Source organism: Dipodomys ordii, unplaced genomic scaffold, assembly GCF_000151885.1.
Source record: "Dipodomys ordii isolate 6190 unplaced genomic scaffold, Dord_2.0 Scaffold231, whole genome shotgun sequence".
Taxonomy (NCBI): Eukaryota; Metazoa; Chordata; class Mammalia; order Rodentia; family Heteromyidae; genus Dipodomys; species Dipodomys ordii.
Genome location: NW_012267447.1, coordinates 329,684 through 347,179, shown reverse-complemented (window position 1 = coordinate 347,179; position 17,496 = coordinate 329,684). Strand labels below are relative to the sequence as shown.

Here is a 17,496-nt window from a genome sequence, read left to right as displayed (position 1 = left end):
CCACTAATTGTGAAACCACAGAGGATACTGACTGTGAAAAAGCTTTGTAAGCTTTAAGAATACATGTCCACTTGCATTTGTTCTTTGATTTGCTTAATCAGTAAAATAAAAACAACGCATATGCCCTCAAAATCAGGTAACAGTAGGGAGCTTTTGCCACTTTCCCTCTCAATATTTAAAAGGGGCCACCCTCAGGGAATGATCTCACTTATGCTACTGAGACACAGAGGCAGAAACCCCTGGACTTCATTGAAGAACTGAAAGGAAAACACTTTTCAGCCTACATCCTCTAGGCCTCCATGAATAAAATACCCTTTAAATATGCCTGATATAATCTATACTGATAACCACCCCCTCCACCCCCCCAACAGGCAACACTTCAGACATGCCAGAGGCCTGTAAATAGCTTGTGAATTTCTCATCTTATAAGACCATCAACATCAAGACAAGCAGAAATCTAGGTTGGCTATGAGCCCTTAGGCAGAGCTGAGCAAGCAAATGATGAGAAAAAGGATCCTCCCAAGAGAGACTGAGGCAAAGGAAGAGGCTATACTCAGTTCTGGGGCTCTCACCTATAATTGTACTGTTCCCAGATCCGCCATCCCTCTCAAGCAACTCATCTATCAGGTCCTCCAGCTCATTCTCAACCTGGAGAGAAATAGAACATACATATGGATACACACAAGTCTATGATTGTGCTAGCACCGAAACCCTAAAAAATAGCCAGCAAAGGAGCATACATTTCTAGGATAATGTGTGACAGAGAATGTTACATAAAACTACGCTTAGTGCTAAATAGCACAGCAACTACCACGGTGCCAATTCGCAATCAAACAGTCCTCCAAAGGAGTCCATTCCAGTTGGCTGACACCAGGTTTGTCTTTGGACTTTCCAGGAATACATGCAAATCTCCCTAGAGCCAGCAGCTCTAAGGACCATAGGCCCAATTTCTTACCCATCTGCTACTAGCTCCATATATATATATATATATATATATATATATATATATATATATATATATATATAAAGTTTTTTTTAGGAGACTGCTGCTTATGAATGCCCTAGTAAGAGCAGGTACCAAGGTATTATTGAAAAGCTTCTATAAATTGTCAGAGCCAAATAAATCAAAGATTCAGGGCACAAAGGCCTCAGGTCAGCTTTCTACTTCAACATTTCACCAGTGCCTAGGTTTCTGGTTGGGATCTATACAATTACTCTGGCTCTGCCCCCATCCCATCTTTAATACAATTCGCACACATTTGCTGAGCATCTACTAAGCATACAATCTGTGCTCCTCTGCAAAGCAGACATCATTGAGGCAAGAATCTCAATCAAGTACTCACCCACCCACACCACCTGGGTATTGGTTCAGCGCCGCAACAGTGGAATGCTGGATGATCTGCCTCCCTACCTGCATCTCTTGTGAACTGAGCACCTCAGGCTGCCCAGCAATCACCACTGAGTCGGTTTCAGCCTCCCCATCCATGATATCCCCATCTGCCACCTCTGTCTGAGTGACATCATGATCCTCCTCCTGCACTTCTGCTTCCCCAGGCTCGCCTGAAACAATCAACCAACCAGCAAAATAATCAAATGGTGCCTATTGTGCTGGGCACCACGAGGAAAGCACGAAGACAATAAGGTCCCTTCCTTGGGCACCTTTACAAATTCTCAGAATGAATGGGTGACAAAGGAAAAGACAAGGCTACGTGTGAGGATAGCCAAATAAGGCTGCAATTTGAAGGAATTCAGTGTGAGGCAGATCCCCACGTCACTATGACAGATCTCTGGAAGGCCAGCAAGTTCCCAGGGAAACAACACCAAGCCAGAACAGTTACAATCCCATGCCCAGAAAGCAACTGCACACTACCACCCATCCAGCTCTTCAGTCCATTGGCTCCGATTCCCTACCTGGGTCTTGCTGGTTGCTATTCGAGTCCTGAGTGGCTCCTTGGGCATCCTGCTCAGATTTGCTCTTGCTAGAAGCACTCTTGCTGCCAAAAAGGCTACTGGGCTGGTTCACAATCCGAGAAAGAGTTTCTAAAGGCTTCAGAGCAGCATTGACTGTGTTGGCCATATTGGGACTGAGATAAAGGATGATACAGAGATGGACTGAGTATTGAAAAAATAAAAATTGTGTGTATGTCCTCAAAATGTGACTAAGGCCCTTGTAGCAGAACCTACTAAGAAAGGGGAACATGATGACAGAACATTTTACTTTATAAGAAAAATATATTTGGGGGTTGGAAGTTAGAGGTTGGTAGAGTACCACCCAATGAGCAAAATTGTCAGTTTGAATTCTGGTCTCTAACCAAAAAAAATTGATCTAACTCAAATTTTCAAAGAACACACACACACACACACACACACACACACACACACACACACACAGTTAATTTAATGCCATTATTTTATGGAGCTGTGGTAATTAAGCATGTGAGTAACAAATACTTGACTAGACTAGAAACCAGAATGTATCCTGGATGATTATAAAAGTAGCAAAGAACTTATCAGATATACCAGACTCTGTGATAAATGAAAATTATTATTTAGTTCTCTTAAGAGCTCAAATTAGGCACAATCAAACTTGTTTATAAATTGGGTGCCAGTATAGGAGTTTGAACATGTGGCCTCATGCTGTTGCTTGGCTTTTTTGTTCAAGGCTGACACTATACCACTGGGGCCACAGCTATACTTCTGGCTTTTTGCTAATTTATTTTTGTTTGTTTGTTGTTTTCATTATTTTTTTGGTTACATGTACTACTGAACAAATTGGTTAGAAAAATGGTTAAAATATGGGAACTTCGGGCCTAACATTTGAGCCACAACTCCACCCAGCTATTTTGCTGGTTAATTGGAGATAGAAGTGTTTCAGACTTTCCTGCCTATAATCCTCAGATCTCAGCTTCCTGGGTAGCTAGGCAGACATGTCCAACTGATGCACAATCATGATCAAATTGTTAAGTCAAGTGGATTTCAAACTACTATCCCTGTTGGCTTTGAGTTCTGTAAAACTACCATTAGAGCTAAAGCTAGAGGTATGGTAAATTTTCCTGTTAATAGGTGTATAAAACCAGTGGTGCTGCTTTTAATTGATTGTGGTCTCTGAAATTACTAACCTTAAAAGGAACCAAGGCTACTTAGAATAACTGACACAATGACTAGGACATGAAATGTACAAGGTGAGTCTGGGTTATCTATTACCACAGGCCCAATTTCAATCTAGGCTTCAAAAAATACTGATGCTACCAGGGGCTGGTGGCCCTGGTATGAGGGTTGAAGCCTGAAATCAGCAGGAAAGTCCATGAGACTTTTATCTCCAATTAAACACAGAGCCTAAAGTAGAGGTGTAGCTCAAGTTGAAAAGCAGCTTGACAGTGCCCAGGCCATGGGTTCATGCATGTGCACACACACATACATACATACACACATAAAAAAGTAAAAATAAATAATTAAATAAAAGGCAGTCACTGAGAAGACTCCAAAAAAAAAAAAGTGATGGTAATTGATATTAAGGAAGGTGATCCTTTTAAGGATCAATGATTTAACAAAGACCACTGAGCTAAAAAATTCTGGATAAAGAATACTCAACTGATCTCATAGGATCTATGAGGTCATCGATAAGTACAAATTAGAAATTTGATAGGAATCTATTAACCATAAACATTATCATTTATAGTTGAAAAAGTGGCAATATATGTCTCCTGATGAGAAAATGCAAGTAATTTCATTTTTTGTCAAAAATGTCTAGCCTCAATTTTACCATAAGTGTTCTGGAATCCCATAAAAGTAGACTGAATGATGTTCTGTAACACACCTGGCTTGAATACAACACAAGTAATGTTTTTTTTTTTTTTTTAAAGCTAGAGATATATGTAATATATGTGTAAAAAAGCAAGACATGCAAACCAAATGTATAATCTTCACTGGATCCTGGATCAGAAGACTCTCAATTAGACTATAAGGACATAGTAAATATAATTTGGGGATATATAAATATACATTTGTATATATAGAGCACTATATAATACACATTAAACCATGCAAAGGAGTTTTTTGTTTGGCTGGTCCTAGGGCCTGAACTCAGGGCCTGGGTGCTGCTGCCTCCTGATTTTATTTTTTTGTTGGTTGTGGGGCTTGAACTCTGGGCCTGGGTCTCTGAGCTCTTCAGCTCAAGGCTAGGGCTGCTCTACCACTTGAACCACAGGGCCACTTCCACCTAGTGGTTTATTGGAGATAAGAGTCTCATGGACTTTCCTGCCAGGGCTGGCTTTGAACCACGATCCTCCCGAGTAGCTAGGGTTACAGACATGAGCCACCAGTGCCTGAATTCCTGACTTTATTTTTGCACAAGGCTAGTGCTCTACCACTGAAGCCTCAGCTTCCCTTTGGCATTTATGGTAATATATTGGAGAGAAGAGTCTCACGGACTTTCCTGCATGGGCTGGCTTTGAACTTCAATCCTCAGATCTCAGCCTCCTGAGTAGCTAGGATTACAGGCAGGAACCATTGGTGCCTTTCTATTTGTTTTTAAAAGATACTTGTTTAAGTATTTTGAGAGATAACTAAGTGATTGGGCTTTAGAGAAGAAAGTAAAGCAATTGTACCAAAATGTTAAACAGTGGTTATTATAGGTGGACATGGTGTTTACTATACCTGAAATTTAAAATTTTCCTTTCTCCTGAGTGTTGAAAATGAAATGCAGGGCCCTACCAAGGTAGACAAGTGTTTTACCACCGAGCTCCACCTCCAGTAGAATTTGACATATTTAAATGTTTTTAAAGAGTTTGTATCAAAATTGACATAGATGTCTCCAATGAATCCCATAGGTTTAATCATTTGAGTAAAATAAAGAATAATGATTACAGTAATCCAAGTAATTTGTTGGTTTTACATTTTGATCAAAATTCATTCAGAAAAAGCCAGAAGTGGCGCTGTGGCTCAAGTTGTAGAGCACAAGTTTTGAACTGAAGAGCTGAGGGACAGTGCCCAAACCCAGAGTTCAGGCCCCATGACTAACAAAAAATAAAAAAATAATTAAAAATTAAAAGTCGAATCCAGATGCTGATGGCTCATGCCTGCAACTCTAGCTACTCAGTAGGTTAAGATGTTTGGATTGTGGTTCAAAGCCATACCATGTAGGAAAGTCTGTGAGATGCTTTTTGGTCAATCACGCTGCTTGACTGAACTCAGGGCCTGGGCCGTTATCCTTGAGCTCTTTTGTTCAAGGCTAGTGCTCTATCACTTGGAGCCATGGCACCACTTGCAGTTTTCTGCTGGTTAACTGGAGATAACAATCTCATACCTTCCTGCCTGTGCTGGCTTAGAACTACAATCCTCAGATCACAGCCTCCTGAGTAGCTAGGATTACAGGCATGAGCTACTAGCGCCCAGCTTTCCATGAGACTCTTAAATCTCTAACTAATTATCCCCAAAAGCCTGAAGTGGAGTTACGGCTCAAGTGGTAGAATGTTTACTTTTTTAATTTTTAAATGATCTTTATGTAGTTGCATAAAGGGATGCCATTTAACAAAGCAGTTTATGACTACAATGTATCTTGATCAATGTCACCCTTTTCAAAGTTCTCATTCCCTCATTCTTTTGTGGGTTATACATGGTAATCTCGACTGCATTCTCTACTTTTCCTCTTTGTCCACCCATTTCTGCTTGACTCCACCACCCCTCCCCTTTTGACTCACTTACTGGTGTTTTATTTTGTTTAACTTTGTTTTTACCTAAGGAATTCATCATTTGAGATTTCCCTAAAATCTACCATATTACATTTGTATATAATTGCATAACACACAACATATTTACTTATAAATTTATAAGCTAAATCTAAGCCTCCACATAAGGGAAACATGCATCCCTTGCTGCTCTAGGCCTGACTTAACAGTATTTTCGTTTGTTTACAAATGGTATATCATTCTTTCCATGGATGAGTAAAAATCCCATTATGTGTGTGTGTATATTACATATTATATATATATATATCTATATATATATCTATATATATATATATATCTCACATCTTATTGATCCATTTGTACATTGAGGGGCATCTGGATAGATTCCCTACCTTGGCTATGGTAAATAGTGCTACTGCAATAAATGTGATTATGCTTGTGACTTTACTATATCCTGATTTGTAATCTTTTGGAGAAATGCCCAGGAGTGCATTTCTGGATCATAGGTTAATTCTATGTTTAATTTTTCCATCTCCTGGAATTAATTTTGATATATATTATTTTATTTATTTTTATTTTTTTTGGGTCCGGTCGTGGGGCCTGAACTCTGGGCCTGGGTGCTGTCCCTCAGCTCCTCAGCTCAAGGCTAGTGCTCTACCACTTGAGCCATAGCGCCACTTCCGGCTTTTTTCTTTTTGCTTATGTGGTGCTGAGGAATCGAACTCAGGGCCTCAGGCATGCAAGGCAAGCGCTCTACCACTGAGCCACCTTCCCAGCCCATGATATATATTATTTTTAAATGTTCAGAGGCACAGATGTACATGCCCAGGAGTGAACTGTTAGAACATAGGTTATGTTTAATTTTTGAGGAACCTCCATTAGGGGTTTCCTTTAAGCCACATCTTGGCCAACATCTGTTATCTTTTGTTTTGATAATGGTCATTCTAACTTAATGGTATATAATAGAGTAACTAGACTTTTCCATTAGTGCTAGCTCACATAAAAACAATGCACTACAATGAGATTATAAAGATATCATTGGTATAGGTAGGTATATGGAAGATAGACACCTAAATATACAGTGCCAAAATCACAAAATAAAAGTTTTCAACAGCAAGGAGGAAAATACTACAAGGACTAAAAAGGACTAGCACTCTAATTTACTAGCAAATCTTAATGAAAAAAAGCAGTGGTAGGTTCAAAGAGTTAGATCTCCAAGACATGTGATGTATAATACCTAGAGTAAGACATTCTAGGTAGTAATATTTAAACTGCTCTAGTTTCTATACACATGTATAGACAAGGGGAATAAATAAGTTAAAACAGATGGCAAGGAAGCAACTGGAACAAAATAGGAAGTAAAACCACCTGCAGTACAGCACACCTGGTCAATTCCAAAAGCTAGTATCATAAACAACAGCAACAAAATCAGGATGAACACTGGGGCATGACTTTACCTGGAAAGGTCTAGGCTGTGAGGAACTCTAGCCAGGTCATTAACCAGTCCCTTTTTCAAGAAGAGTCGAATGATGTTGTTCATGCCATTGTGCTGAGTCTTGGCTGTGGCACTGCTGTAGAAGCTGGAGGTAGAGGGGCAGGACTCCATAATAGTACTGATAATACACATCACTGCCTGGAGCCTGGGAGAGAAGTTTGACATTTTGGTCATGGAATGAATATAGTCCATCTTTAGTAATTCTACGGTAACTGTCTAGTTAATGCCTTTTGTGTAAGTTCTAAATAAACTCACTTCTTGCAGTGTTAGAATTCTTCATGTTTGTTAGTTTTCAATGATAAATACAGATTAAGGCATTGCTGATGGCTCATGCCTATAATGCTAGCTACTCAGGAGGCTCAAATATGAGAATCAAGAGTTCTGAATGAGCCCAGGCAGTAAAGTCTGTGAGACTCTCATCTCCAATTAACCACCAAAAAGCCAGATGTGGAGCTATGGCTCAAGTGGCAGTACCCTTTTAGCACAAAAACTCAGAGACAGCACCAAGGCCCTGAGTTCAAGTCCTAGCACTGGGACAGACAGACAGACAGACAGACAGACAGACAGACAGACAGACAGACAGACACAATTAACTTGCTTGACTTCATAACTGAAGATACCAGAATGGGCACTGGGTGAGGTATGTGTTTTACCTGGCATGTTTCTCTGTACTCTCAGCCATAGCCAGTGCTCGTCCAAGGGCGGCTTTTACTTCATTCACTAGGGCCACCTGGGCATCTGTGCCACTCCCTGCAGCAGCTAGACTTGCAAGGAATAGACGGGCCAGGGCAGGTGTGTCCTTGTCTTCTGCATTTTGAGTGTGTGGGAGAAGGTGATCCAGAACAAAAGCAAGCACACTGCAGTCCTGAAATGTCACAAATTGTGATAGTTATTCACAAGCACCATTACATTACATTATTTGCTTAGCATTAAGGTGGACACATACAGTTTTTAACTCATCCAGTGAATGACTGCCATGCTTATATTACAGACAATGAAACCAAGTTCAAAGATACAAGCTAGCAAACCACTTACAAAATAAGTAGTTTGGATAACTCTAAAAAGCTTTCAAATATCATTTATTTTTAGAAAACTGTCATATAGATGTCAGTATAAACCTATTTTTCATTTTATATACTTGGATTTAAGTTCAAGGTTTTGTGCTTCTTAGGTAGGCAAACTATCATTAAGCCATATCAGCAGCCCATTTTTGCACTGGTAATGTTTTTCTTCTTTTTTTTGTTTTTTTTTTGGGGGGGGGGTCCGGTCGTGGGGCCTGAACTCTGGGCCTGGGCGCTGTCCCTCAGCTCTTCAGCTCAAGGCTAGCGCTCTACCACTTGAGCAACAGCGCCACTTCCGGCTTTTTTCTTATGTGGTGCTGAGGAATTGAATGCAGGGCCTTGAGCATGCAAGGCAAGCGTTCTACCACTGAGCCACCTTCCCAGCCCAAAGAGTACATTTTTTTTTTTGGTCTGGCCGTGGGGCCTGAACTCTGGGCTTTGGCGCTGTCCCTCAGCATTTCAGCTCAAGGCTAGCACTCTACTACTTGAGCCACAGCACCACTTCCGGCTTTTTTCTTATGTGGTGCTGAGGAATCGAACCCAGGGCCTCAGGCATGCAAGGCAAGCGCTCTACCATTGAGGCACCTTCCCAGCCCCTTTTCTTCTTTTTTTTTTTTTGCCGCCAGTTCTGGGGCCTAAACTTGGGGCCTGAGCACATTTCCACTTCCAGATTTATGGTAGTTAAAGGTCTCATGGACTTCCCTGCCTGGGCTGGTTTCAAGCTGAGATTCTTAGATCTCAGCCTCCTGAGTAGCTATGATTACATATGTGAGTCATGGGTGCCTGCCATACATCGGTTAGTTTTGAGATAGGGTCTAGAGTGTCTTTCTTGCTCATTCCCAGCTTCTGATGTGGAGATAAAGAATTGTGTGGGCGGGCTGAGAAGGTGGCTCAGTAGTAGAGCGCTTGCCTTGCATGCCCAAGGCCCTGGGTTCAATTCCTCAGCACCATATAAGCAAAAAGAAAAAAAGCCGGAAGTGGCGCTGTGGCTCAAGTGGTAGAGCACTAGCCTTGAGCTGAAGAGCTGAGGGACAGCGGCCAGACCCAGAGTTCAGGCCCCACAACCGGACCCCCCCCCCAAAAAAAAGAATTGTGTGGGCTTTTCTGAAAGCTTTTGAACTCTGATCCTTCTCAGTCTTCAAAGTAGCTATAGATGATGAGTCATCTGTCTGGATTTCCTTTTCTTTTCCTCCTGACAAAGACTTGCTAATTTAGTCCAGGCTAGTTTGTAATGTACTCTATAGTTCAGGTGGTCCCGAATTTATGATCTTTCTCTTGCCCCTGGTTCATGGTGTTTGGGAATATAGGCATGTGGTGTCACATCAAACCTATAAAATATTGAGACAAATTAGATACCTTCCATCTGATATTGCTAACTTGAGGTCCCCCATCAAAGTGGCTTGTACTAAGAATTTAGTCAAGGGCTCAGGATTCAAATGTCCATTAATAATTGACTGATGTAATTGCTTCATAATTCAATTAAACTGTAATATTTACTAACACCTGCAATATTTCAGGAATACTGTGCTAAAAATAGCTATGTAGGAGCTGGGAAGGTGGCTTAGTGGTAGAGTGCCCGTGAGGCCCTGGGTTCGATTCCTCAGCACCACATATGCAGAAAAAGCCGTAAGTGGCACTGGGGCTCAAGTGGTAGAACACTAACTTTGAGCTGAAGAGCTGAGGGACAGTGCCCAGGCCCAGAGTTCAGGCCCATGATATGTAGGTATGGCCACTAGGGAATCTGAGTGAGCCTGGGAAGATTGAGTCTAAGAACACAAACCAGCTCATGTAGCATAGTTAAGGCTCTACAACAAACGAAAGGTCCTCCAAGGTATTTCCTCATGGTGAAAATCCAAATGGTCAAGAAATACATGAACATAGTCAAAAGGCAAATCCCAATTTTAACCATAATAAGAGAAACCTCATTAGAATGTGTAAAGTAGAGAATTACCAGGTTTTGGCATATAAATGAAACAACTGGAACTCTCATACACTACTAGTAGTAGTATACATTCACACAGCTACTCTGGAAAACTTTTTGCTGAGTAATTAATCTTCAGGCACATAAAACCCAACACAAGCAATTTGATGTGTTTACCAAGACACATCTAATAACCCTCATAGCATCACTATTTGTGACAGCTCCGAAGAGAAAACCAGCCAACTGTTTATTAACAGTAGAACTGATGAAAAGATTATGGTACACTGACAGAATGGAATTCTGGACAGCAATGAAAGCAAGCAGTACAAACAAAGTTGAATCTTGCCAACATGTTAAGTTAAAAAAGTCATATACAAAAGGTTTTATATTCTAAAATCTCTCTTTCTCTCACACTCGTCATAGGTGTGTATAGGGAGTCAGCTTCCAGGATTCTGTTTTATATAGCTTAGGTGGCAGTCACAGAGCAAAAGTTGACTACTCACTAATGACCTGTATATTTCTAGCTTGGATTAAAAGCGGGTTTCAAAATTGGAACTGGAAAAGAATCACATGATAAATAAATCTTTATTCTTTTTTTTTTTTTTTGCCAGACCTGGGGCTTGAACTCATACACTGAGCACTGTCTCTGAGCTTCATTTGCTAAAGGCTAGCACTCTACCACTTGAACCACAGGGCCACTTCTGGCTTTTTCTGTTTAGGTGGTACTGAGAAATCAATCAAACCCAGGGATTCATGCATGCTAGGCAAGAACTCTACCACTAAGCCACATCCCCAGCCCTAAAACTTATTCATTAAGAAAACAAAATGAATTGATAGCCTGGTTTGGTTGCTCATACCTAGTTACTAGAAGGCTGAGATCTGAGGATCATGGTTCAAAGCCAGCCTAGGCAGGAAAGTATGAGGATTTTATTTCCAAAAAGCTGGAAGCAGAGCTGTGGCTCAAGAGGCAGATCACAAACCTTGAGCAAAAGTAGTTCAGGAATACCATGGCCCTGAGTCCAATCCACAGGACCAGATAGCCCTGCCTCCAAAAAAAAGGAAATGGTTATACAGACTTGGGAGCACTAGTGCTCCTTCTCAATCCTTTGCCATTTACAAATCACAAAATTATGGTGTGACTCATAACGTAAGGCCACCTATATGAAAAAGACACTTCCTTGAATACTCACTCATTTAAGACATGTGAACGTGGTATAGTTTACTTGAAAGTTGCCATCAGTACATAAAATATGACCTCATTCTTTCTCCCAGCTCTATTTGCACACTTAAGCTATTATTGGCATATTATTTACCAACACTGCTATCACATATCTGGTACACATACAAGCACATATAAAAGATAAAGACATCTTTTCTAATTTATTTCATTATCCCTTAGACTTTTTTTTGCTCAAGGCTAGTACTCTACCACTTTGAGCCACAGCTCCATTTCCAGTTTTTAGGTGGTTAATTGCGGTTAGGAGTCTCAGGGACTTTCCTGCCCTGGCTGGCTTTGAACTATGATCCTCAGATCTCAGCCTCCCAAGAAGCTAGGATTTTTTTAGATGCTGAGCCTTAGAAGGAATTAAAAAAAAAAGAATAAAACACAATTTTTACTCTTTGATTTCTTCATACTCCAAATCCAATTTTTCTATATTTCTACCTTTACGACATTTCTTCAGGATGGGAATGTGGTCTAGTGGTAGAGTACTTGCCTAGCGTGCATAAAGTCCTGGGTTCGATTCCTCAGTACCACATAAACAAAAAAAGCCAGAAGTGGCACTGTTGCTCAGGTGGTAGAGTGCTAGCCTTGAACAAATGAAGCTCAGGGACACTGCCCAGGCCCTGAGTTCAAGCCCTAGGAGTGGCAAAAACAAAACACTTCTTCAATTCATTCATTCTTCTATAACTTAACCAAGGTCACATTTTTGTTGGTTGTACGGCTTGAACTCAGGGGCCTGGGTGCTGTCCTGAGCACTTTTCCTCAAGCCTAGTGCTCTAACCACTTTGAGCCACAGTTCCACTACTGGTTTTTTAATTGGCAATAAGAGTCTGCCCTGGTCGGCTTTGAACAGCAGATCCTCAGATCTCAGCCTCCTAAGTAGCTAGGATTACAGGCATGAGCCACCAGCACCCAGTCCAAGATCACTTTTTAACTGTATTATTATTAACATTTTCCCTAACTGGCTCTTGATTTTGGTTTTGCATCTGATATTGCAGCCAAGAAATATTCAATAGGAAAAAACCTTCATTAACTCACATCCTATATATAGTGAGCCTGGTGGCTCTACATCATTGGAAATAAGCCTAGCATTGCAGCGCATCTTAAAGAGACGTATGTTATTATTTGGAGAGCATTAAGCATTCATGGATCCAATAAATAATCCAACACATACATAGTACACAAAAAATTCGAGTATATAGCTTCATAAGAAAAAAACAGAAGTTGTACCTCTTTGATCAGTTCAGACTGTCCCACAGTGTAGCTGTAGTTGGCAATCAGGGTAGCAATTCCAACATAGGATCTCACCAGCTCTGCCAGAAGACGAAGGATAGTCGATGTAGGCATTAAAGGTTTGCTGCCCTTGCCTTTCTGCTTGTTTTCCTCAGAGGCCCGGTCCCCTTCTTTATCTTTCTTCCCATCTCGGGACTCTTCCGGAGTTGAAGCTCCTGAGAAATAACCAAACACTGTTTCAATTTCCCAGTGGAATAATGGTGGGAAAAATCACCAAGCTGTGGGTACAAGGAATACAAAACTTCCTCCACTTTGCACTTGTATGTAGACAATATTGTGATAACATGGGTTGAAGGACAGAGAATGATGATGAAACAGGTCTCATAAGTCATATATCCATAGTTAAAGCAGGGATTCCCTACCATCCGCCTATTATGATTTTACGCTCCAGAAAAAACTTACTACTGTACTAGTCCTCCAAACATGCTTTGTACCCTTCACCCACTCCTTCCTTACCTCTACAAATGTTCTCCTGTACCATCTAAAGAAGATATTACATGCCTACTGTACTTCATTTGTGTTTATTTTTTTCCAACAGGTACTCTGTATTTTAACAGAGTAGACTAAAATTCTAAAATTCTTTGAAGCACAGGGATTTATTTTGGTATTCAATAGTCTGCCATACAGCAGGGCATAGATGCTTCCTTTGAGCTATATTGGTGTCAATCATCCATACTGTATACTTAATTTGTCAATCCATCAAAATGAGTTAATCATTATACTAATAATTTAGGTATTTTCTTACGGGGTGCAGGTGATGGTACTGCAGCCTGAACTCAGGCCTAGTACTCTGCCACTTAAGCCAAACTTTTATTTCTGGCTTTTTGTTAGTTTATTGGACAAAAGAGTCTCCTGCATTTGTCTATCTGGGCTGGCTTCGAACATTATTCCTTAGATCTTAGCATTCCTCAGTAGCTAGGATCATAGACTTGCCTTTTTTTCTATTTTTAGTGCTGATCCTGGGGCTTGAACTCTGGGTTTGAGCCCTGTCCCTGAGCTTTTGCCCTACTACTTGAGCCACATCACTACTTCTGGCTCTTTTGGAGGTTAACTGGAGCTAACAGTCTCATGAACTTTTCTGCCCAGGGTGGCTTTGAACTGCAATCACCCAATCTCAGCCTTCTGAATAGCTAGTATGGCAGTCATGAGCCACCGGCACCTGGCTTTGACTTTTTCACTTATCTTAAGGGTCTAGTAAAATATTAAGCACAGGATCTCCTAAATTAGGTGGGGAATTTGTGTTGCTGTATTATAGTACTGGTGTCAGACCTTAAGCCAAAGCCTTGCCCATGCCAGGAAAATGCTCTACCCTGGAGTAATGGTACCAGCCCTTTTATGTGTGACACCAGGTTTTACTGTTACATTGGCTGGGATGACCCAATTCATGATCCACCTTGTCTCTCACTCCAGAGCAGATGGAACTAGACATGAACAAAGAACTTTAGCAGAAATTATAACTTAAAGATCTTCCCTATCTAAGGATACATAAACTCTTGAAAGGTCTCACTAGGTTGACTTCCTTGAGATACTTTTTAAATTCATAGTGATTAGCCAATGGGCTGTGCTGACACTGCCAGAAAGCAGCAGAAACTTCACAGCTAAAATAGCTGTACTGCCACCAAAGCTTTGTAAGTCAGGCTATGGCAGTTATCAAGAGAGGCAATGGCTGGTTTAAAGAAGGCAACTAAAGGAATTTACTACTATACCAACAACTAACATACTAATAAAGTATAATTTTATTAATTTTGGCATACAGAGACCCTCTACTACTTGCAGAACAGTAAATTCATTCTTAAGTTCACTTGCTTAAATAAATGTGTGACAAACTTCTATTCCCCTCCTTTCTATCCCAGGACAACCTCTCCAAGCTGTTTTCTCAATAAATAAGAAAAAGGGTAAAACATTACCCTCTCCTTGGGAGGCTCCAGATGTGGAAGTCTCAGCAGAAGCACCATCTGCAGCAAAGACCTGACTCTGCAGAAGAAAAAAATCCTGAGTTATTATGAATTCAGACAATCATACCCAATAGCAGAATTGTTACCAGAGAATTCTGCAAATGCTACAGATTCTCTTTGACTAACCTTTCAACCATGTTCTTTTTCTAGAATAGAATTTGTTTGGTTTGAGACCTTGACTCGAACTGGGTATCTGACCTTTCTTCACTTATTGGCTGATCTCTAAGATCAGAGGCATGTCTCCATTCCTATATATTAGAATTTGAGAGATGTCATGGTAACATGACTGGAAAAGTAGGAGGAAGGAAAAGGAAATGCAAGGGGGTGGAAGGAGAATTGGAGGAGAGTAAGGGAAGGGATGGACATTGTCCAAAAAGAAATGTACTTATGTACCTGCCTTATGTAAGCGTAACCTCACTGTACATCACCTTTATAATGAAAAGTGAAAATCCCTAAGAAAATATTTCCAGTGTAAGGCAAGTAAAGCTGCTTAGGATTCTTGAATTTTATCTGGATTTCTAGGCAACTCTGAAATTTCCCTTGCATAACCCTATATACTGAGAACATTGGGAAAACAGAAAGGGAGGCTGCTGGACCTGACATACATTTAAGGAAAAACTTGATTGTGCATCAAAGTCACTGCTCTGACGGGTAAGTGACCGATACTGCTGGTATACATCATCACCCATGTCTTGCAAGAGTTGGCCGACTTCTTGGGTCATACCCCCTGGTTTAGGTTCAGATTTATCTGCTAGAAAACCAGAAACAAATATTAGAAATAAAAGAAACACTTCTTTAAATGTGGAATCTTAATGCCTATTGATAGGTTCAGTCAATTTTTAGCTCAAGGATCCTTATTTTTCTAAGGTAAAGAACATACTTGGTACTATGGCTTTCCTTGTGCAATGGGAGGTCAATAAATAGCTCAAACCATTATAGCTATAATCTGTTTATGAAGAATCTTGATACAGTGTGAGATAAAGGTTCTGGATGTGTAGTAAGCGGAAAAGAAAAGATGTAACTCTAAATGGAATAAATGTCTTTACTTATCAAAAACAGTATTTACCAACTTGAGACAATTCTGGAGAACTACCACATTAAGAATGTCTTGAAGGACTGAACTGGAACCATGGGTTTAAAGCAACTTAATCATGGGTTTCCATGGTACTGGGGTTTAATTCAGGACCTTCCACTTGCCAGAGAGGCATTTTACCACTGTGCCACACCCCCAGCACATGCCGTTCTTAACTAGAAATACAAGTGGATTAAGATGGCAGTCTCAAAAGTGAGGAAGTCATGTCACCCACTCTAATAATCTTCCTAATTCTCTGGGCTTTTGTTTTTAAGTATGAAATTATTAAAGAATTAATTACTGGTATTTTACATTCAATTTGTTTATAAGATGCTATTGTTTCCTTTCAAACCACTGGTCATTCTCTCCATGGTAAATACACTCAAACAAACATACACTCAAACAACAGATGTTTGACATTCAACTAACTGAAAGTTTTGTATTTACACCAGCCCTACCAGGTACTACCTCTGACATTTGTTATGCTGTGTGACTATTAACTTTCTCAGAAATGTGCACAATTACATATTCATCTTGATCCCAAGTGAAAACTCTGCAATTTGTTGGCAAAAAAGACCAAAAAAAAGGGGTATGTATCCAACATATATGTATGGACTCTTAAAGTGGGTAGTCACATACCTTCTTCTGGAGCATGGTATGCAGCCAGAGCATTCAGCATATCATAGATAACTTCCTTGATAGTATCGGGAATTACAGGCAGAGTAGAAGGTTTCAAAGGCGTTGTCTTCACTAACTGTACAGCATTAGGGCCTTTAATTCTAAGATTTTCAAATTCGTCATCTGATGCTAGGACAAAAGTTGAGACATGGGGGTGGGAGGAGAAAGTCCATCATGAAGCAGTATTTAAACATGGTAACCAACAAGCAAAACCTGAGAAAGGAACTTGTATAATACACAAGTCTGCGGAAAAAAACCACTTTTATAAAAAAGTTTCAATTCTGGTTTTTACCTATCTTAAACTGCATAAGACTTTACATGGGTAAGGGCTTTGGAATTAAAGAAAATTCTTTTGAAAGCTAGTTCTGCTTTTACAATAAACTTCAGATTATTCATTCTTGAAATGTTGATGATTATGAGCATTAAATGAGACCATACATGGGAGATGTGCAACACAGGGATAAATACAAAAAAGCTGGGGTGGCTTGGTGCTGGTGGATCATGCTGTAATCCTGAAATCCTGGCTACTCAGGAGGCTGAGATAATGAGGACTTCGGTTTGAAGCCAGCTTGGTAGCAAAGTCCATACAAATCTTTATTTCCAAAAAACCAGAAGAAATAAAAGCTGTAGCTCAGGTGGTAGAGTTGCAGCCTTGAGCAAAACAAGATCAGTGAAAATTCTCAGGTATTGAGTTCAAGCCCTAACATTGGCACAAAAAAAGTCTGGGGGATGGGAATGTGCATTTAGTGGTAGAGTGCTTGCCAAGCATGCATGAAGCTCTGGGTTCAATTCCTCAGTACCACATAAAAGCTGGAAGTGGTGCTGTGGCTCAAGTGGTAGAGTGCTAGTCTTGAGCAAGAAAAGCTCAGAGACAGTGCCCAGGCCCTGAATTCTTGCCCAGGACTGGAAAAATAAATAAATAAATAAGAAAAAAGGGGCTGGGAAGGTGGCTCAGTGGTAGAGCGCTTGCCTTGCATGCATGAGGCCCTGGATTCGATTCCCTCAGCACTACATAAGCAGAAAATAAAAAAGCCGGAAGTGGTGCTATGGCTCAAATGGTAGCATGCTAGCCTTGACCTGAAGAGCTGAGGGACAGCGCCCAGGCCCAGGGT

At 40.5% G+C, this 17,496-nt stretch overlaps 1 protein-coding gene across 3 annotated transcripts in view; it reads right to left on the bottom strand.

Moving 5' to 3' along the window:
* Positions 1-17,496, bottom strand: part of Huwe1 (HECT, UBA and WWE domain containing 1, E3 ubiquitin protein ligase) — a 183,370-nt gene that overhangs the window by 33,295 nt on the left and 132,579 nt on the right. For 2 of the 3 annotated variants that reach the window (XM_013035924.1, XM_013035927.1), the window contains 9 exons: positions 16,346-16,513; positions 15,240-15,385; positions 14,587-14,653; positions 12,617-12,834; positions 7,836-8,047; positions 7,145-7,327; positions 1,912-2,084; positions 1,412-1,560; positions 573-648 (listed from right to left, as the gene is read on the bottom strand). In XM_013035924.1, the coding sequence (XP_012891378.1) occupies positions 573-648; positions 1,412-1,560; positions 1,912-2,084; positions 7,145-7,327; positions 7,836-8,047; positions 12,617-12,834; positions 14,587-14,653; positions 15,240-15,385; positions 16,346-16,513 (1,392 nt within the window). The remainder of the gene's footprint in view (positions 1-572; positions 649-1,411; positions 1,561-1,911; positions 2,085-7,144; positions 7,328-7,835; positions 8,048-12,616; positions 12,835-14,586; positions 14,654-15,239; positions 15,386-16,345; positions 16,514-17,496) is intronic. The other variant, XM_013035926.1, reaches the window with a different exon arrangement.